This window comes from Sinocyclocheilus anshuiensis, unplaced genomic scaffold, assembly GCF_001515605.1.
Source record: "Sinocyclocheilus anshuiensis isolate Anshui unplaced genomic scaffold, SAMN03320099.WGS_v1.1 scaffold1658, whole genome shotgun sequence".
Taxonomy (NCBI): domain Eukaryota; kingdom Metazoa; phylum Chordata; class Actinopteri; order Cypriniformes; family Cyprinidae; genus Sinocyclocheilus; species Sinocyclocheilus anshuiensis.
This window is the reverse complement of record NW_015547302.1, coordinates 1048887-1067144: the sequence shown is the minus strand read 5'-3', so window position 1 is coordinate 1067144 and position 18258 is coordinate 1048887. Positions and strand designations below refer to the sequence as shown.

Genomic DNA, 18258 nt, shown 5'->3' with positions numbered 1-18258 from the left:
TTCCCTACAAAAATGCCGCTTTTAAAACATTATTCTGTTTGCGCAGCCTGACTAGCCCTACAGTAGCACAACCAATAGTGTGAGTTTGAGGTGGGGCTTTCTCTTTATCTGACCAATGGCAAACACTCCCCTTGATTGCTGGGAAAACTTGTCACTAGAAACACAGAAATTAGACACTTCACCTTTAAAATAATCTCTGCCCTTAAGATATATTTGTTTCTTAAAGAAACCATATCATGAAAAACAGGATTTTCATTGATATTTTACGAGTCTTATATACTTGACTGACACTCTAATGTTCACAATGAAAATGGTCATGGAGAACTAAAATCTTGACTGACATTATGGGTGGACTTCAAGTGCAAAACAAATGAAATGCTACAAAAGTGTGTAGTTTGGTTCCTTTGTATTTGTTCTTAATGTCTTGTTTGTTTAACAGTCTGTCTTTCTTTTGTCAATTAGGGGACGCTACAGAAATTTGTGGATGACCTGTTCGAGACTCTTTTCAGTACGGTGCACCGAGGCAGCGCGCTTCCATTAGCTATTAAATACATGTTTGACTTCCTGGATGAACAAGCGGACAAGCACAGCATCCATGACACTGACGTCCGTCACACCTGGAAAAGCAACTGGTGAGAAGACATATTCATACATACTACCTAATCTCAAGAACGAAAATGACAGTTGTTTTTACCCGGTATCTGTAATACAAACCAATGCAACCATTCTTTTTCTGTGTTTGTGTGTCTATCAATCCCCCGCAGCCTTCCTCTGCGTTTCTGGGTGAATGTGATCAAGAATCCCCAGTTTGTTTTTGACATCCACAAGAGCAGCATCACGGATGCGTGTCTGTCTGTGGTGGCTCAAACCTTCATGGACTCGTGTTCCACATCTGAACACCGGTATCTGTAATACAAACCAATGCAACCATTCTTTTTCTGTGTTTGTGTGTCTATCAATCCCCCGCAGCCTTCCTCTGCGTTTCTGGGTGAATGTGATCAAGAATCCCCAGTTTGTTTTTGACATCCACAAGAGCAGCATCACGGATGCGTGTCTGTCTGTGGTGGCTCAAACCTTCATGGACTCGTGTTCCACATCTGAACACAGATTGGGCAAAGACTCTCCCTCTAATAAGCTGCTTTATGCTAAAGATATCCCCAACTACAAGAACTGGGTAGAAAGGTAAAAAATGTAATTGTATTAACAATATTTTAATTTCTTATCTCTGTTTTTGTAGTATTTTGTAGTATTGTAACAAACTAAACCCCGTAGTTCTCTTTTCCTTCATACAATGTTAATAATTCAGTAATACAAACAAGCTCTCACACAAAGTTGATTTTGGGTATTGACTATCGCCCCCTGGCTGTCTCCACAGGTACTACGCTGACATCAGCAGGCTTCCAGCCATCTCCGATCAGGACATGAATGCGTATTTGGCGGAACAGGCACGACTGCACTCCAATGAGTTTAACATGCTCAGTGCCCTCAACGAGATTTACTCCTACATTAGCAAGTACAGCGAAGAGGTGAGGCGAAATATCAAAACAAGCTGTCAACCCTAATTTTCAAAACATCCTTATTGATTTCTTGCATTATATTAATGCAGACTGACTTCCTGACTCTGCTCTGTATTGAAATTGACCAGCTCCACTGTCTAAAATGCCTGAGTATAGCCACAAAAAGTCAATTATAAAACATTTATTTTGTTTATGGATTGATGGTTCTAGGCTAAGAGTAAAGAGTCTGTCTACATTGGATGCATGTCATATACACTGGAACTTCAGATCATTACATCAAAGCCAGACAATGTTTCTTGTATCTAAAGTACTATATTGTTTTACTGAAGTTTAGCTGACAGATGATTGGTTAGTAAACCACAATTTAGTTGCCAAAAGATAATCAGTTGATGTCTGTACTTATATATATATATGGTACTTGTGTAGGTCCTCAATCATAAACACTTTGTCCAAAATCAATACAGCCATATTTGTGGAATAACTAGCACTTTGAAACAAGATGTACTCATGAAATAGAGTTTCATAGAATGATGTCATCTTTAACCAGCCTCTAAAGCCAGCAGCAGCAAGCTACAGAGTCACACACACACGTATGCACAGTGTGGGGACAGACAGAGAGCGAGAATGAATAGGCTTCTGATGAGGAAGATTACACACAGCTAGATCACTGACAGCCACTCCGACACAAAGAGCGCTAGAGTAGGGCCCACGATGCAGATGTTCCAACCATAATGGCAGCTCCACTCAGGGGACCCATTAGTCTGACCTTTACTTTACACAGCATTTAGGGCAGCGCAGAGAGCCCGGAGACACAGCTCCGCCTGCAGCCTTTCCTCTCGCTCTCATGTAAATATCGTTTCTGTGGTTGCTGGTCTGTTTTCTCTTGTCCTCACATTCCCGCGAACTCTCAATCCCTCTTTTTTTGTGTGTCCTTTTCATTCTTTTATACACAGGGTCTGTCTTTCTACAAATAGAACAGTGACTACCAATGCAGGAGTATGTTTATACCAGGCGTACTTCAGATTCCAGTGGGTACTTAGGAAGATTTCGAGTTTGCTTTGTAGATTAAATCAGTAAATTTACATTTAATAATTGTTACAAATTTTAGAGGTGTCACAATTGACGTTCTTTTTATTTATTATATAAATAAAAAATACACTAAGTACTATAATATACACTAAATACTATAAAATAGTACATATAAAACTATTATAATTTGTGTGGATGACAATAATGGTGTGAATATACAGCTACTTATATAAATAAATGAATAGTAAATATAAATAATATACTATAAATAAATACAATACATGTACATAAAATGTTGATTTAAGTTGAAAATTGTTTTATCTTTCATGTAGATATTAATGTATGTATATTATTATTAATCTGCAATTCAAGTATATATATATATATATATATATATATATATATACACAGTATATATATATAGTTGATAATATTGTATAATCTATCTTGTAGATAATACTGCAGTCATCAGGATGCCAACAATTAACTTTTATAAATGTATGAAGATAAAAATACTATATTTTATATCCAATATAATAGTAGTTAAAATGAAAAGGAAAGGAAAGCATGTCTGGTTTGCTGTCAATTAATTGAGCCTTGTGGGAGACAAACAATGTTTGGAAAGCACTAGTGTAGACCATCAAGCCACCTGCTTGTGTTTATTTTCCCTGTCGAACTCCAAAAAAGAAAATGCAAGCGCAATGCTAAGAGAACATTGTTTTGTTCACCCAGCCAAATGTGTGTGGCGGGACACTCCGAAACTGCATGCAGTAATTCAGGTTCATTATACAATGCGAATAGGACAACTGAAAATAATTACCTCTGTCAGCGCTCTGGAGCACTTAACCTGATGAGAGAGGGAGAGAGAGAGAGCGCTAGATAGAGAGAGAGAGAATATGCGCTCCTCTTAAAATGAAGGCTACTGAATCAGACACAATGATGTGGAGAGTGCTCCTGCAGTTGTGCTGAAATGCATGAAAAATTCAGTGCACGCGCTCCTCCTCGAAAACATGCTCACGCTGTGAACCTCTAACGCAAGCTCGCAGCGGCTGCAGGAGTGATGACCTGCCCCATAGCTACAGCCACGGGGACGAACCAAGCAGGTGTGGGCCCAACTTGGCTCTGGATGGCAGGCGTACTGGGAATACAGGGATGCTGACTAAAGATGAAACAGACATCTAGTGCTTCACGATCCAGTTGATGGCTTCCAAAATAGACTTTTACACGTGAATGCTTCTGAGTTTGATGGTAAAGGGACACTAATGTAATAACTTATTTTCGGTGAGATGAAATTTAAAGCCGAGCAAGGGTGGGCTGAACTTGGTTTGGATGTGTGGGGTGGTATTGCATATATTAAAGATCCTAAAGTTTACCCAAAAGGTTGCAGATTTCTTTAAGATTAAGATATTGTGCCTTTGAGCAAGGCATTTAAAGGGCCAGTTCACCTAAAAATCATTAATCACCCTCATGTCATTCCAAACCTGTATGACTGTATGAATCTGTGGAACACAAAAGATATTTTGCAGAATGTTCATGCTGCTCCTTTTAAATAAACATACAGTACTTCTGTATATTCAAACTAGGTGTGACACTATTAGTTATGATACACAAAAGAACATGTGGTGGAAAAGCCATGATTCACTGGGGTTTCCTTGGAAGGGGAGTCAGAGGACATTATGTAATTTATTTTTTGTGAATTTGAGATTTATTTTAGTGGGAATATGCATAGATGGCATCCAAAAGAGCTCAACTACATATTGTTAAATTGCATTTTATAAGATTACAGCAAATTACAACTAAGATATTGGATTGTTTCTCACATAGTTACACATATTTGCATTGTATAGACCATTTTATGTGCTTTTTTGTTATTATTGTTAACTCGGACTATTACAAATTATTTTTGTTCATTGAAATAAAGCTTAAAATAAATTAAATAAATAGTTACATTTTCAGTCGAATAACTAAAATAAAAGTTGGAAATAAAAATAAAATAAAAACTGGAAATAAAAGCTAAACCTGAAATAAAACTAAAACAGTAACACAGTACTGTTTAGTAAAACTAAAAAGTAATATAAAAAAATACAAACAAATAAATTAAACTAAAATTAAAATAATCTGAAAATCTAAAAGTAAAAGCTAATTCAAAATAAAAATTACAACAGTATATCAATAATACTAAAATAACACTGCTTGACAGTCCCTGTACAGTCACTTTTTTATGCTTTTGATGTATGCTAACATAAGAACAGAGTGAACATTCTGCAAAATATTTCTGGAGAAGTTTGGATAATCCGAATTTTAACTTTAGGTTTCGCCATAGCAGTACTTGTATAGTTTGGATAAACATGTCAGTTGAGTGACATAGTATTCATAAAGTTGGAAGCAATGGATCGCTGTGAGTTTGTGAGTGATGAACCACATTCAGTCAATCATTCTTTTGCAGTTACAAGAGGAGATTTCCACATACACCCACCCTCCAGTGCTGTCACATCCATCGTTTTAGGCTTTGAAAGCTATCATTAATGAAGGCCCCATCTTGGCTCGCTAGATGTGCCCGTATCGATCTAGTTTCCCATTATTTTCACTGTTTGATGTGCAAATGAATGGCAGACAGAAGCCACGATGCCACTTCCTGCCGTGTTCCTCTGACACCACAGTCAGAGTTTATGACATGGGCACAGAGAGGGGTCGATCCCGTCTGCCTGCCCCCTCTCAACGTGACTCGACATTTTTGACTGCTCTGTTTTAAAAAAATAAATAAAAAGATGGAAATGAGAGATGGCACTCTGCAGTTTGGGTCAGACTCAAGTTATACTTTCCTTTTTAATTAAATATTCATTAAATGAAGTCTCTGGCAATTTTTCTCTCAGAGGCTGAAAATTAGTCCAAGTCTCTTATCACAGTGAGCAGTAACTGGTCGGTGATAATTAGATATAGATTATGCCGTCTGCAGAACGTGTCTGGTGTTTAATGGTTGCCTGAAACAGCTTTATGTTTTAGTTGAAACATCAGCTTTGGTCACATTGAACCCAATTCTGATTTGTTGTTTCAAATCAGTTCTTTAGGACTGTCTGCACTGTCAGTTTGCAAGTGTTGATAGTCGGTCTGTTTGTTTAGACAGCGTAGTCATGCCAAGAGACTTTCATACTACTACTTTTTTCAATACATTTCATTCTTGTGTTCTAGAAAAAAAATCTAAACATCTTATTTTAAATTGATTTGATATAATATATTATATCATATTATATTATATTATCTAAGCACCCTTAAATGTCCCCTGAAATGCTTAGAAACACGCAGCGTTACTCTGTGTTGACGTAATTTTAACTGAAACAGGAAGACAGGGCGGGACATATCAAGCAGCCCCACCACTTTTTAAAATAGCCAATAGCGTTCGTTTATATCACAGCTTGGGCTAGAGCCGTTGAGCTCCGTAAAGCCGCATTTGACAGGGTATGCCAGCCACAATCTCATTCATATTGCTATAAAATATAGCATTCTGTGTAGAATTCAAATAGCTCCGATACATTTTGTGGTCTGCGCCGACTCGCACATGTGATCCGCTCCGTGCTATCGTGTCCCTGGACCAGAACAGAGCAGAGTGTGTGTGCGGTGCGGTGGTTAGCATGAAACAGCGCAAAACCAGACTTCTTTTTTTCCTCAATGGAAAGCATATTTACACTGTTTGAATCGTTCCCTGTCCCCTATATAGTGCACTACGTGCCATTCACTGTACAAAAAATACTAATTCTGTGGACAAGTGACCGATTTCAGCCACGGCTTCAGCGTCTATTTTATAGTGTAGGGGGCGGGCGCTTCGGATTCTAGAGCATTTGATTGGACAGAAAGTTTGATGAGAAGCTGAAGTACGATGTGACGTCAAAAAAATCATTGAGCCGTTTTGGCGGAAGTGACAAACTGCAAGTTTTGAATGCTTATATCTTCTAAATGCGAATTTTGTCACTGTTTTGGAGCACACTGCCTTATAGATAACCTTAAGACTAACATATTGATACTAACACCCAAAAAAACTTTCATTTTGATTTCATGGGGACTTTAAGATACCTTTAAGTAAGAGTTTTTTTTTTTCACTCATGTTTTAAATAAGATATATTTTAATATATTATGTTCTTAATGTTAATGTGGATCACATTAAATGCTTTATAGTTTTTAATTATGAAATTGATGATTTAACTAAGATAATTTTTATTTTATATAAGATTTTTTAAAATTATTTTTATTAAAAAAAAAAACTCCCCTCTGCTAGGCATGTCATTTTTGTGACCATGCTCCCCTTCTGTCCTGGGATCACATCAAATGTTTTATACATTTTACATCATGTTATTCTGTTCTTCAGAGTATAGAAAATCTGTAATCACCTGAGATCTGTCGTAACGCCGTACAGTGATTAATGCCTTCCTGTGTTCTTTTCCTAGATCACTGCTGCACTGGAACAGGACGAGACGGCGAAGAAACAACGACTGGCCTACAAAGTGGAGCAGCTCATCGCTGCCATGTCACTGGAGAGCTGAGAGAAAGATAAATCTGGAACGAAGGATGAAAGACCTTCAATCAGTCAAACCATCATCCAAAGCCTCTCCACACAAAAGAGAGCAACACTGGCTAGAGACTCGACATCAACTATAGCTTGTGGTTTTTTTCTACAATTTTGTGAAGAGGTCACCTTTAAGACCAGTGGACAACTATTTGCAAGTCACAAGGCTTTCATCTTGAGGATGGGATCAGGAGTGGAAACTATGGAGTTCTGTTTTAATTTTTTTAAGGAAAAAAAAAACGTGTTTATCTGGTTTGTTGTCTTTCTTCTTTAGTTCATCTGGTTCGATGTGCCTAGCACTGATTTACGTGATGGATGCAAGACACCAATACTTCCTCAAAAATGTGTTTGCTAAAACCATTTCAGGAGGATTTGAAAGAAGGAAACGGACATTTACTGCCTCGCCATTACCGTCCAGTTGATGGCATTTACTTCCAAATTTAATTTTTATACATGAGTGCTTTTTGAGTTTGTTTTGTTGAGTCGGCTAGTATAATTTCTCATCGTTGGTGTGGCGAAAGTTCAAGTCTCTTTCTTTTCTTGGAAAGCAGCAGCTACTACCAACACACGCTAGTACAAACTTAGACTTTCGAGACCACAAGGCATCGACATTGTCTGGGAGATAATGAAACTCCAACAAAAGGAGGCCAAAGTTCAACCAGCATGTCCCTAACTCTCTTCAATTGACCAGAAACCAGTGTCAAACTGGACGAACCTCACTCTATGGTCTCTCTATGTGCATATGTCCTGTTTTCTACATGTAAGCGTAAGTGAATGTACAAACGTTACTCTATTTTGTCTTCACATTTTTGTTGCTTTTCTAAAATAGGAGTCAGTTGAGCTGATCTCCATGGCACGTCATCCAAAAGAACTGAAAATCCCTCTCCATAATAGCGCTGCTGAAATTCAGATATGAAAGCGGCGACGAGTAGCACCTTCAGCTCAAATCACACGTGGAGAAACCCCACCTTCCCTTTCAAACGAATGGACTCGCTTGAGATCATCTTACCAGAGAGTATTAATTATGTATGGTCCAATGTGTGTGTAGTCTGCATGCATTATACAGTTCCTCATATATAAAAAAAAAGAATTATGTCTCCTTTCCCATTTACGCCTATGTTCAAGTGCCAAGAGGTCACGTGAGTTGTGGATGACGCAGAGGAACGCCGATGATGTAATATACCATGTCACTTCCTTTCTGTACACACCCGTCAGGATAAAGTGCCAAAAGATCACTTATTTACGCACTTGTCGGTTGATGCTTTATTAAGGGAACGGACCCTGTATACTGTAAAAAAAAAAATCTCTGGTTTTGAAGTTTCGCTCTCACCACTCGCAAATTCAGGTACGAAAGAGCTTGGAATGGTATTTGTAAATATAAAGTATTTGTAAAATACTTTAGGTGTCTGGGATCTTGATAGCTTGAGTGGGTTTTTTCCAATCTCTTTTTTTTCCGTCTTTTATTCCCCTGCCTGACATGAAATATGTCAACAGAACGCATGAACAAAAGACAACATAGCTTTAATTTAGAATGCATGATGGCAGGTAGAGCTGTTTCTGAAGATCATCCGAACCAAAATAGACAAGGTCGTTCAGGTTAGAGTCATCTTAGGTTCATAGAGGAATCAGGGAGAGATTCCTCAGCTCAGTTTATACAGTAAAAATGCAGTATCGGATGTGAAGACATAGATTGACACGGCTCAAATGGCGCTTGATGTTTTTCTCCCTGTGGCCTTAGAACATTACATCTGTTGTTTCTAGTTCATTTAATCAGCGATGTGTCATTTTTCTCCGTCTTTGTGACTAATCAGATAAAGAGAGCCAACGTGATGATGAAGAAGGGTGGAAGAGGCATGCCCTCGCTCAGACGGGTGCTGGGTGGTGTCTGCTGGAGTGTTTGAGTAGCATAGGAATGAGATGGAGAGAGAGACAGACCCCTTTAGCTTCAGATTCCTTCTGCTGCTTTGAAGCTCGCCTTTGATCTCAACTAGTCGTGTGCACAGTGTGATCAGGAGATAAAAAAATGCACATAAAAAATAGGATCCCGTGCAGGAGATTACAAATGAAGAGCTGCATGAAAGACAATTAATTAATCTGTTAAAGGAATAGTTCACCCAGAAGATTCTGTCGGCGTTTACTCGTCCTCATCCAAAACATGTTTGACTTACTTTCTTCCATGAAACACAAAAGGATCAATTTTGAAAGATATATTTTGGTCGATCTTTGACATACAATTGCAATGAATGGTGAATGACGCTTTCATGCTTCACAAAGGATGGAAAACAGCATCATAAATGTGGTCCATATGTGCTATAAAGCTACACAGAAGTTTATAGTGTGCTATATGTACAGTTCATAGTGTGCTATACGTCTTCTAAAGCCATACGATCGATGTGGGAAAGTAATAAACCACAATAAAGTCTTAAAAGAGAAAGTGCATATTGTGAATGAATCGTTTAGACCGGTTTTGGAAACTGAATCGTTAAGTTCATTGAAAAGATTTGAATAAAAATAATAATTCAGAGCTATTACATGGAAAAAAAAAAACTAGGAGAGGTATCAAGGTTTAAGGTAAATAGTATCAGTATCTCACACAAAAGTATCGCATTGCTTCGTTAGTATGCTAACGAATGAACTTATGGCACTTTTGTGTCCTTTAAGCTTTATAATGGAACTATCAGTATTTTTGTCTCGTTTTCCAGTATAAATATCAAAACATTCTTAAATTAAAATCAATTATAATTATAATTATATATATATAAAACAATCTTTTTGTTTTACCTCATTGGCAGATATTTTTTATTTTAAGCAAAAACTCGATTTTAAATAAATTTATTAGAAAACAAGACTTATCTTACATCATTTTGCTTGGCAAGTAAATGTTTTTTGATTTAAAAATTGATTTAAGAATGTTTAGATGTTCTCCTGTTGTGTTCACTGGACGAAAGTAAGTCATTAAGTTACAACAGATTTTCTATTTTGGGATGAACTATTACTTGAAGTTAGGGACAACCTATAGTAATTCCACTATTCCTGAACAACCGCACATTCCTCTAACTAACATACACTGTTATAGACAACATATATGAATTTACAAGCCATGTCGCGTGTTAGTGACATTAGAGTACATGACAAAGCTTCCTACTTTTGGTTATCCATAGTCTTCCCCGTTTTCCATTTATCAGAGCTCATCCCAGCTCTATAAGGGCAAGAGACCTTCCGTTGACCCTGCTGCACTTCAGGTTTTCCCAGGATGCGGCTCAGTTTTAATGTGAACCTTATTTGCTGCCACATTAGTCGAGCAGGGACGTCTTCTCCTGCTTCTACAAAAAAAAAAAAAAATTCAGAGAACAAACTATATTCTGGTCCTAACATTTTGTTCAAAATGATGTGGCACAGGAAATTGCACTTTGTTGAGAGAGATTTCAGTAGCGCAACACTTATTGTTTATTAGAAGACATTTGATCCCTCAAAAAAAGAGAAAAGTTCATTATAATTTTTATTGCGCTATTCTGCAGAGCAGAATAAAATTTGACAGCACTGGGCAGCTTTCTGAAATATCAGCAGTCATCTGTGGCGGTCACAACTGATGCTAAGTTTATATATTTGGCACGAATCTACAGTCTTGGAATCAATTTTGTGCACTTTTATTGTTTTTAGCTCATGTTTTGCTCTGTGATGGAATAGCATGCTATGAACAAGTGAAATGTTCATATTCTCTTCATATTACTAATCGTAGGAGAGCGAGAAAGGCTTTTGTAGTCAGTTTGATCACCTCAGAGGTGAATATCCTTCCATTTTTAATCATGCAAAACTATAAACGAATCTCTCTTTGTAGACACTGGAGTTCTGTAAAATAGTACATAGAAATAATAATGACCTCGATGATGATGATAATAATAACACTTATGGTTGTCTGTTCTTGTTTTTTAAGTGTTGTGAAAATTGTAAGAGAGTTAAAGTATTTAAAAAGAAAAAAAGTCGGTTTTGTTTTTTTAATTGCTTTTGTTTTGTTTTATTATATTACTGTGTACCTATTGTAAATATGAAGCACACCTATTTTGCAAGCCAAGGATTCACTTTGTACTGTTGTTATATATAAATAAAATTTACTGGTTAAAAATGGTGGTTCTACTCGACTCGTTGAGAAATATTTCTGTGGTATACGCTACCCTGTCATTACCCGAAACAGAATGACTTCTGTCAGCCCGAGGGGAAAAATGGCCACACATTCATCCCACTTAGTTGGGGTTAATCTAGGGATGCAATTTAAACCCACACACTCAGACTCGCTGCGTAACAAGGTAACCAATGGAGCTTAAACAGCCCGGTGCTGCAGTTTGTCTTCTCACGTGGCCATTATCCCTAGCTGGACATTTCTCTCACGCCACACTCAGACAAATTACATTACAATGGTAATGGGCCAGTGGTTTCTGATTGGATGGCCATGTAAAATGCCCCCAGAGGGGGCTGAGATAGATGTGCCAGTTTTTAATCAATACAGATGTCTGGTTCAGGCAAGAAAACCACCAAATACAGCCTAAGGCAATGTGTTTTGTAACTTTATTCACTGCAACCTTGATTCACTGTTTTTAAACACAAAGTACGTACGCTGTTGACCACTAAGGTGACCCTGTCCCATAAGATGCATCATTAACAGCTGAATGTTGTCGGAACATCTGACAGGTCGTGATTTAGTGGCATACTGTGGTTGAGTAAACGTTCAAAATCCACTCAGATGAAAACATCAAATACATGTCTAGGAAATGTATGTGTGCTGTCAGGATGCTGACGAGATCAGCAGGAAATGCCATGATGGTTAGTACTTGTTTAGCTTAACTAGGATGTTCAAGCTCCAAAAATGAGAAAAAACAAGTGTGCAACTGTGGCTCAGTAACAAAGAAATGTGTGTGCTGCAACATACTTCTAGTCAAATAAAATGTATTTTTATATTAACATTATATACATCACTAAATCAACCTTAATACACTAATTAAACCAACAAAACCAAATTAAAATGTTTTAAAAAAAATTCTGGAATTTTGTATCATTTTTGGAGCTGTCATTGTATGTAAAATTGCTACTGAGATTTGTGTTCAACTGAAGATAATTGTGTATTTGGTCTGTTATTTTAGTATTCACATTAGCTTATATTTCTATATTTTCACTTATTTTAATTTTATCTCAGTTTTTGTAATTTTATTATGTGCTTTTGTCATTTTTATTACAGTTTGTTGTTGTTGATTTCTTAAACAAAGGCAACATTTTACATTTTTCTAATCTAAGCGTTTTGTAAATTTGTTAAGTGTTTTTGTCATTTTTATTACTTTTTATAATTCTAAATAGCTTTAAGTTTCCGTTTTAGTCATTTTAGTTCTTCAACCTAAATCTATTTCAGTTATTGCCAAGGCAACATTTCACATTTTTTCATCTCATATTTATATCATTTTATTTCAGCTTTATTTAAAAATTAAATGAAAGTGATGTAAATTATGACAGAATTGGGTGAACTGTCTCTTTAAGAAGCCTGGGGGGGACCCCAGCATAGCAGCAGTCCATGCTAGAAAACTAGCAACCACAACACAACATATGCTGGTTAGCAACTATGCAGTGTTTTTCAGCAGGGACTTCACTGGGGTTGCTGAAGAACATGGGGATGTGTGGTTTGGCTCTTATTACCTGCAGGGCTGCAAGAGCGATCGCTACAAACAGCTGCAGCAGCTAGCTAAACAACCTGTGAGAAAAGAGCTGCTGGTCGATTTAGTTTTCACCATCCATCTGTCATTGATGCTTATGCAACTAGTCAATATTAGCTAGCGTAGTGAGGCCTGTTGCTAATTAGCTGGTCAAATAGATAGAGGTCCCATACAGTCCAAGCGTCTCAAAGGGCCGCCATCAACCACGTAATAGCCGGTCATAAATATTTTAGCGTGTGCTCTGCCGAGACCTCTGATCGCCATTGAGGTGCTGCCCAAGGCGATGGAGTGGGTTTTAGTGCAACTTCATTAGCCGTGATGCTTCACCATGAATGCTGATGGCTTATCGATGTGTTTTCGTGTGGGAATGTGAGAAGCTTTCAATACCAAGTTAAGAATGTTTGTTAAAAGAGGTGCTTGTTTAAGCTTAATTGGCAATTACGTCAATTTGAAATGGCTATTCTATAGCAGACTAATGTACATGTAAATCATGAATTTTTGACCAGTGGTTGTGTTATTGTCTAATCAAAATTTGATTCATTATAAAACATATACACAGATATATAAGTTGTTTTCCATTTCAGAAGGACTAAATTCGCACTGTATTATTTGTATTAATTAGCTAGCAATGGCCACCATTAATATTTATATGATAACTGTACCAAATTAGCACAGTGTTTGCTTTCATTCACTAAAATTACAGGACAGGACTTTTTGTGCACGACCATGCAGTTTATAGACTTTACACAGAGTATACATAATATTTATCCTGCTAAAAAAAACGGTAAGCTTATCTGTCAGTCTGGTCCAACTGGTTAGGTTGGTCTGCTTTGATGTTTTTAGAGGGTTTTAGGCATTTTTCAGCCAGTCTGGGAGACCAGCTGCCCGACCAGTTAAAACACCAGTTTGACTAGGCCTGGAAAGTCAATAAACCATATTAAAGAGATGAGATCAGCAAACCACAATATTAAGCTGGTTTAATTTTTACCAGGGTAATTTGCCGTGATTGTATTTGGCTTCAAAATTCATAAAAGTTGTGGTAATTTTTGATGATTATCTTGAACAAAACGTGAAAGAATCATAAACATTTGTTCATCACAAGGCTTATTTTCTGCAGCATTCCAAAATCCTACGGTGTTTTTTTTTTTGCCAACAGAACCAGGCCTACAAAACAATGTCATGCCTGCAGCACACTGTATAGTACTGCTGCAATTATACAGTGTGCTGCATACATTTTGTGCTCACTTACATGAAGATATAAATTGTGCTGCTTCACTGATTATAATGCAAGTTTTCACAAGAGTGCAGAACTCAAAGGTTATGAACTGAAGTGATTGACAGCTTCAGTGATTACAAAGAGAGTATTCTTTGCACACTTTCTGTAATTTATTCACAATTTGAATAACAGTTGTTTTTCATGCTGACAAAAGAAACTGTAGTTGACTGTTAAGTCACAGCTAGCTAAGTTGAACCAAACACTTATGTACACTGATGCATCGTCAGTTATTAAAGCGATACAACAGAAAATGCTTTAAGCATACTTTTAGCATTTTAAAATACAATTAGCAGATTAATAGATTATTTTATTGTTAATTCAAAAAGTTGATTTTGTTGACTATATTAATTCTAATTATCACTTACTGTTTTTTTTTTATCATTTACAAGTTTGTTTGTTTTTTTATCAGTATACAGACCACCAGAGAACCAGTGGCATAGAATACACATTAAAATGATGTTTATTTCAAAGTAACTGTAATGTAACCATAACAAAATACAAAAGCTTTGATCAATAATTTGGTTTTATCTACAGTTCACCTCTATGGTGGTCCTCCAGCGATGCCAAGGGTGAAGAGATGGGCACTGCTGTCATCCGCAGGCCTCTAGCAGACGGCCTAATCCTGGCTTCTCTGACAGCGGCTAGTCACCGCATCCCTCGAGGCTAGTTACAGAACTAAAGCCTCAAAGATCTGTCCACACAGGGTACCTGTCAGAGAGAGAGAGTGGGAGGAAATGATGAGGGGATGTAAGAGCTGAAAGTGTGAAGGCAGGAGAGACAAAGCAGAATGAGCAGTTATTGTCTAATCAAAATTTGGTTCATTATAAAACATATACACAGATATACAAGTTGTTTTCCATTTCAGAAGGACTAAATTCGCACTGTATTATTTGTATTAATTAGCTAGCAATGGCTACCATTAATTTTTATATAACTGTACCAAATTAGCACAGTGTTTGCTTTCATTCACTAAAATTACAGGACAGGACTTTTTGTGCACGACCATGCAGTTAGCAGTGTGGCTAATACTGATGACAACAGGAGGGCAATCAGGTATTAATGAACTAATGATGAAATTATATTTTTAAGAGGAAGAGAATGGAAGAAAAGAGCACAATAATCAGGACTATGAAAACAGAGGTGAGGTTCTGAATGACAGAGCACGAGATTAAAAGAGTACAGGAGGAACAGAGATAGAGGGCAGCACGGCTCTGTGTTATTGGAGGAGAGAGGTGTGCATGCCTAAAGACTAATTTAAAGGAAAATTGGTGGAGGAGAGAAAACGTCAGGGTGAAATCACCCTCCACACGTCAAAGTAGAGTTATTTATAGAGTGCTGGCCAGTTCACCTGATCTATCTGTCACTTTCCTCTATTTCTATCTCTTTCTCTCTCTATGCCAAATTTGCAGTTTTAAGGAATAAGATTCAATGTAAGTTCAGGGAAATTGTAATTTCCGTGCCACTAGCGCCACCAAAAGTAATAGCAAAAATAATAATCAAAAAACATATACTACTTATATCACTATAGTGCAGTAGAATGTATTTATTAAAGTAGCAGTAGTAGTAATTATAATAATAATAATAATAATGCCTTTTTTATTTTTAAGGAATAGCACACAAATTTTCATCCATGTTTTAATATAAACAGTAAACCTCTGCAGCACTTTACCAAAAATGACAGGAATTGATTAAATTTTAAAAACACAATTAATTACATTTAATTGCTAAAGTTTGGATTTATTTGATTAGTATCAGTTTTTAGAAATCCACAAAAATAGATGATCTGGAAAAAAAAATTAACCTTTCATACGGCACTATAAGTGTTAACATTTTAATAAATTATTAATTTTTTTAAGTTTTATGAATTAAATTGATTAAACATCCTTTTTGGCTTTTTTAAATTTAAATAAACCATCAAAACTATGGAAAATGGGAAAAATGAAACCATGGAATTTGAGAAAAGATAAAAACAGACTTCATAAGGCTCTACACAAGCATTAGTCTTGGCATCATTCTACTTTGTGAGTCACTATTCAGAATGTCAACATAGTATACACTTGTTTCTGTCAGAACTGTTGAGAATAAAGCAGTAAAGCAGAGGAGTTTTTCTTGGTTCTACATTCCTCCAATGTTCTCCCTGTCTCGTTAAACTTGTAATTCATCCAGTATAACTGAACTACATGACTCACTAGGCTCAAGTGTTCTAACATTCTGTTATGAGTGTTTCTCATTTTTTTCCCTGACAGCGGTAGGAAGAGTGTGGTAAACAAATGCAGAGCACTTCAATGGCCCTCACTGGCCCCTCACGCTCCCACACCATCTGGGTTGAGCTGTAGAGTCATGTCAATATATATTGTTGATGGACACATCTAACTGTTGCATTCATTTGAGAGCTTGTTAACCAAATTCAGTCTCATTGTTACACTCACGCTTTGACTTTAGGCATAGTTGGGCATATGCATGCCAAGAGTGTCCTGCTGGCATGTTTATTAACATATGCAGATGTTTGCTACCTATGAATCTCAGAGAGTCAGTTGCTAATTAAAACACCTAAGACCCCCTCACACTTTTTGATAATTCATCAGTGCTTGGCCCTTAAGGGCGTGTTCACACTTGGCGTTTTTTGACAAGAAAAAGTTGACGAGCGCTTTTTTAGTAAAATAAAAAGTTGGCAGCGTTTTGGTTACAAATAGCAGCCAAGGGCGTCTTTTGTTGCTATATCAACAGCTGCAACAATAGCCTAGCGCTATATGCTGCAGAAATGTCGAGAAAGAGTAAAAAGTTGGCTCTTGCGTTGCCTTTTGAAGTTAACGGGGAGGAGAATGTCAGTTCACAATGATGTTTGTGGGTGCGCGACATTATATGGGGAAGGAAACAGTATGGTGCTTACAACAATTTAGTCCAGGAGCTCCAGGTGAATGATGCACGGTTTGTGGCATATTTTAGACTAAGTTAGATACAGTTTTGTGCTCATATAATACAACTCCTTGTGCTCCGAAACTAGTAAGAACTAATCTACCGGCTATCTTTTCCATCACTTTTTTGAAAACACGGTTTACTCCATAGGATTATAATGTAAAACAGACGCTGACAGCTTCAAAAAAGACGCCAAGTGTGAACATAGCCTAAGTCCGTCATTATTTGCTCACCCTCATATTTTTTCCATGGAACACAAAAGGAGATTTATGAATAATTATAGAACTATAGTAACCACGGGCTGTCTGAGTTTGACTGTGAAAACCATAAAAAGTAGTCAATACGACAGTGCACCAGTGTTGGATGCTTTTGAAACACTTCTTTCTGAAGCTTTTTTTAAACTTTTGCAAATCAATTGTTCTGAACCAGTGATTCAGTGATTTAAATCTTTTAAAAAGTCCTGTAATGTATTCCAGTATTGCTGTTATCTTACCATTTTTCACAATTGTGATGGCTCAAACCATGGCATATAGTTGAAAAGAGTCGTGCAAAGAAAGAAACAGATGAACATATTCAGAAATACAGTGATTTTTCAGAATAAAAAATTCATGCTGCACTTTAACACAAGTTAGTACATGTTTCTGGTGTTCTTACCGTTTTCCACTGACGGCTCAAACCATGGCATATAGTTGAAAAGAGTCATGCAAAGAAAGAAACAGATGAACATATTCAGAAATACAGTTATTTTCTAGAATAAAAAAAAGATTCATGTTGCAGTTTAACACATTAATAAAGTTTTTTTTTTTCGTGTTGTCACATGATCTGTCTTACCATATTCACCTTTGTGACGGCTCAAACCGTGTCATGTTGTTTGAAAGAGTCATGCAAGGTACAAAACAGAAGAACATGTTCAGAAATACAATGATTTTCCGGAATTAAAAATTCATGCTGCACTTTAACAAAAGTTACCACATTTTTTTTATGTATTACCATGTTTGCCATTGTGACGGCTCAAACCGTGGCATGGAAAGGGTTAGGTCATGCAAAAAAACAAAACAAAAAGAAACAGATGACCGTTTCAGAAATAGTGACATTTTCCACATATAAGATTCATGCTACACTTTAACACAAGTTATAGTTTTTAATATATCCACATTCTACACATTCAGATTTTTTTGTACATTCAAACTTAGCTAACCTTTCATGTCTTTCTTGCCACTCTTACCATTCATGGTAGTGACATGAAGATGGAAAGAAACAAACATT

At 36.8% G+C, this 18258-nt stretch overlaps 1 protein-coding gene and 1 long non-coding RNA gene across 2 annotated transcripts in view; one reads left to right on the top strand and one right to left on the bottom strand.

Moving 5' to 3' along the window:
* The window catches only part of LOC107701698 (plexin-A2-like), a gene marked incomplete at its 5' end in the record, with an annotated part of 76741 nt that extends 67132 nt beyond the window's left edge, over positions 1-9609 (top strand). The window contains 4 exons of the mRNA XM_016503767.1: positions 463-632; positions 970-1182; positions 1376-1526; positions 6986-9609. Coding sequence (XP_016359253.1) covers positions 463-632; positions 970-1182; positions 1376-1526; positions 6986-7081 — 630 coding nt within the window. The remainder of the gene's footprint in view (positions 1-462; positions 633-969; positions 1183-1375; positions 1527-6985) is intronic.
* A 384-nt stretch (positions 9610-9993) lies between these two features.
* On the bottom strand, positions 9994-17545 carry LOC107701757 (uncharacterized). Its single transcript, XR_001635680.1, has 3 exons — positions 17486-17545; positions 14616-14784; positions 9994-10427 (listed from the first exon to the last, which is right to left on the bottom strand). It is a non-coding gene; the product is annotated as an uncharacterized LOC107701757 (long non-coding RNA).
* Between the last annotated feature and the right edge of the window lie 713 nt (positions 17546-18258).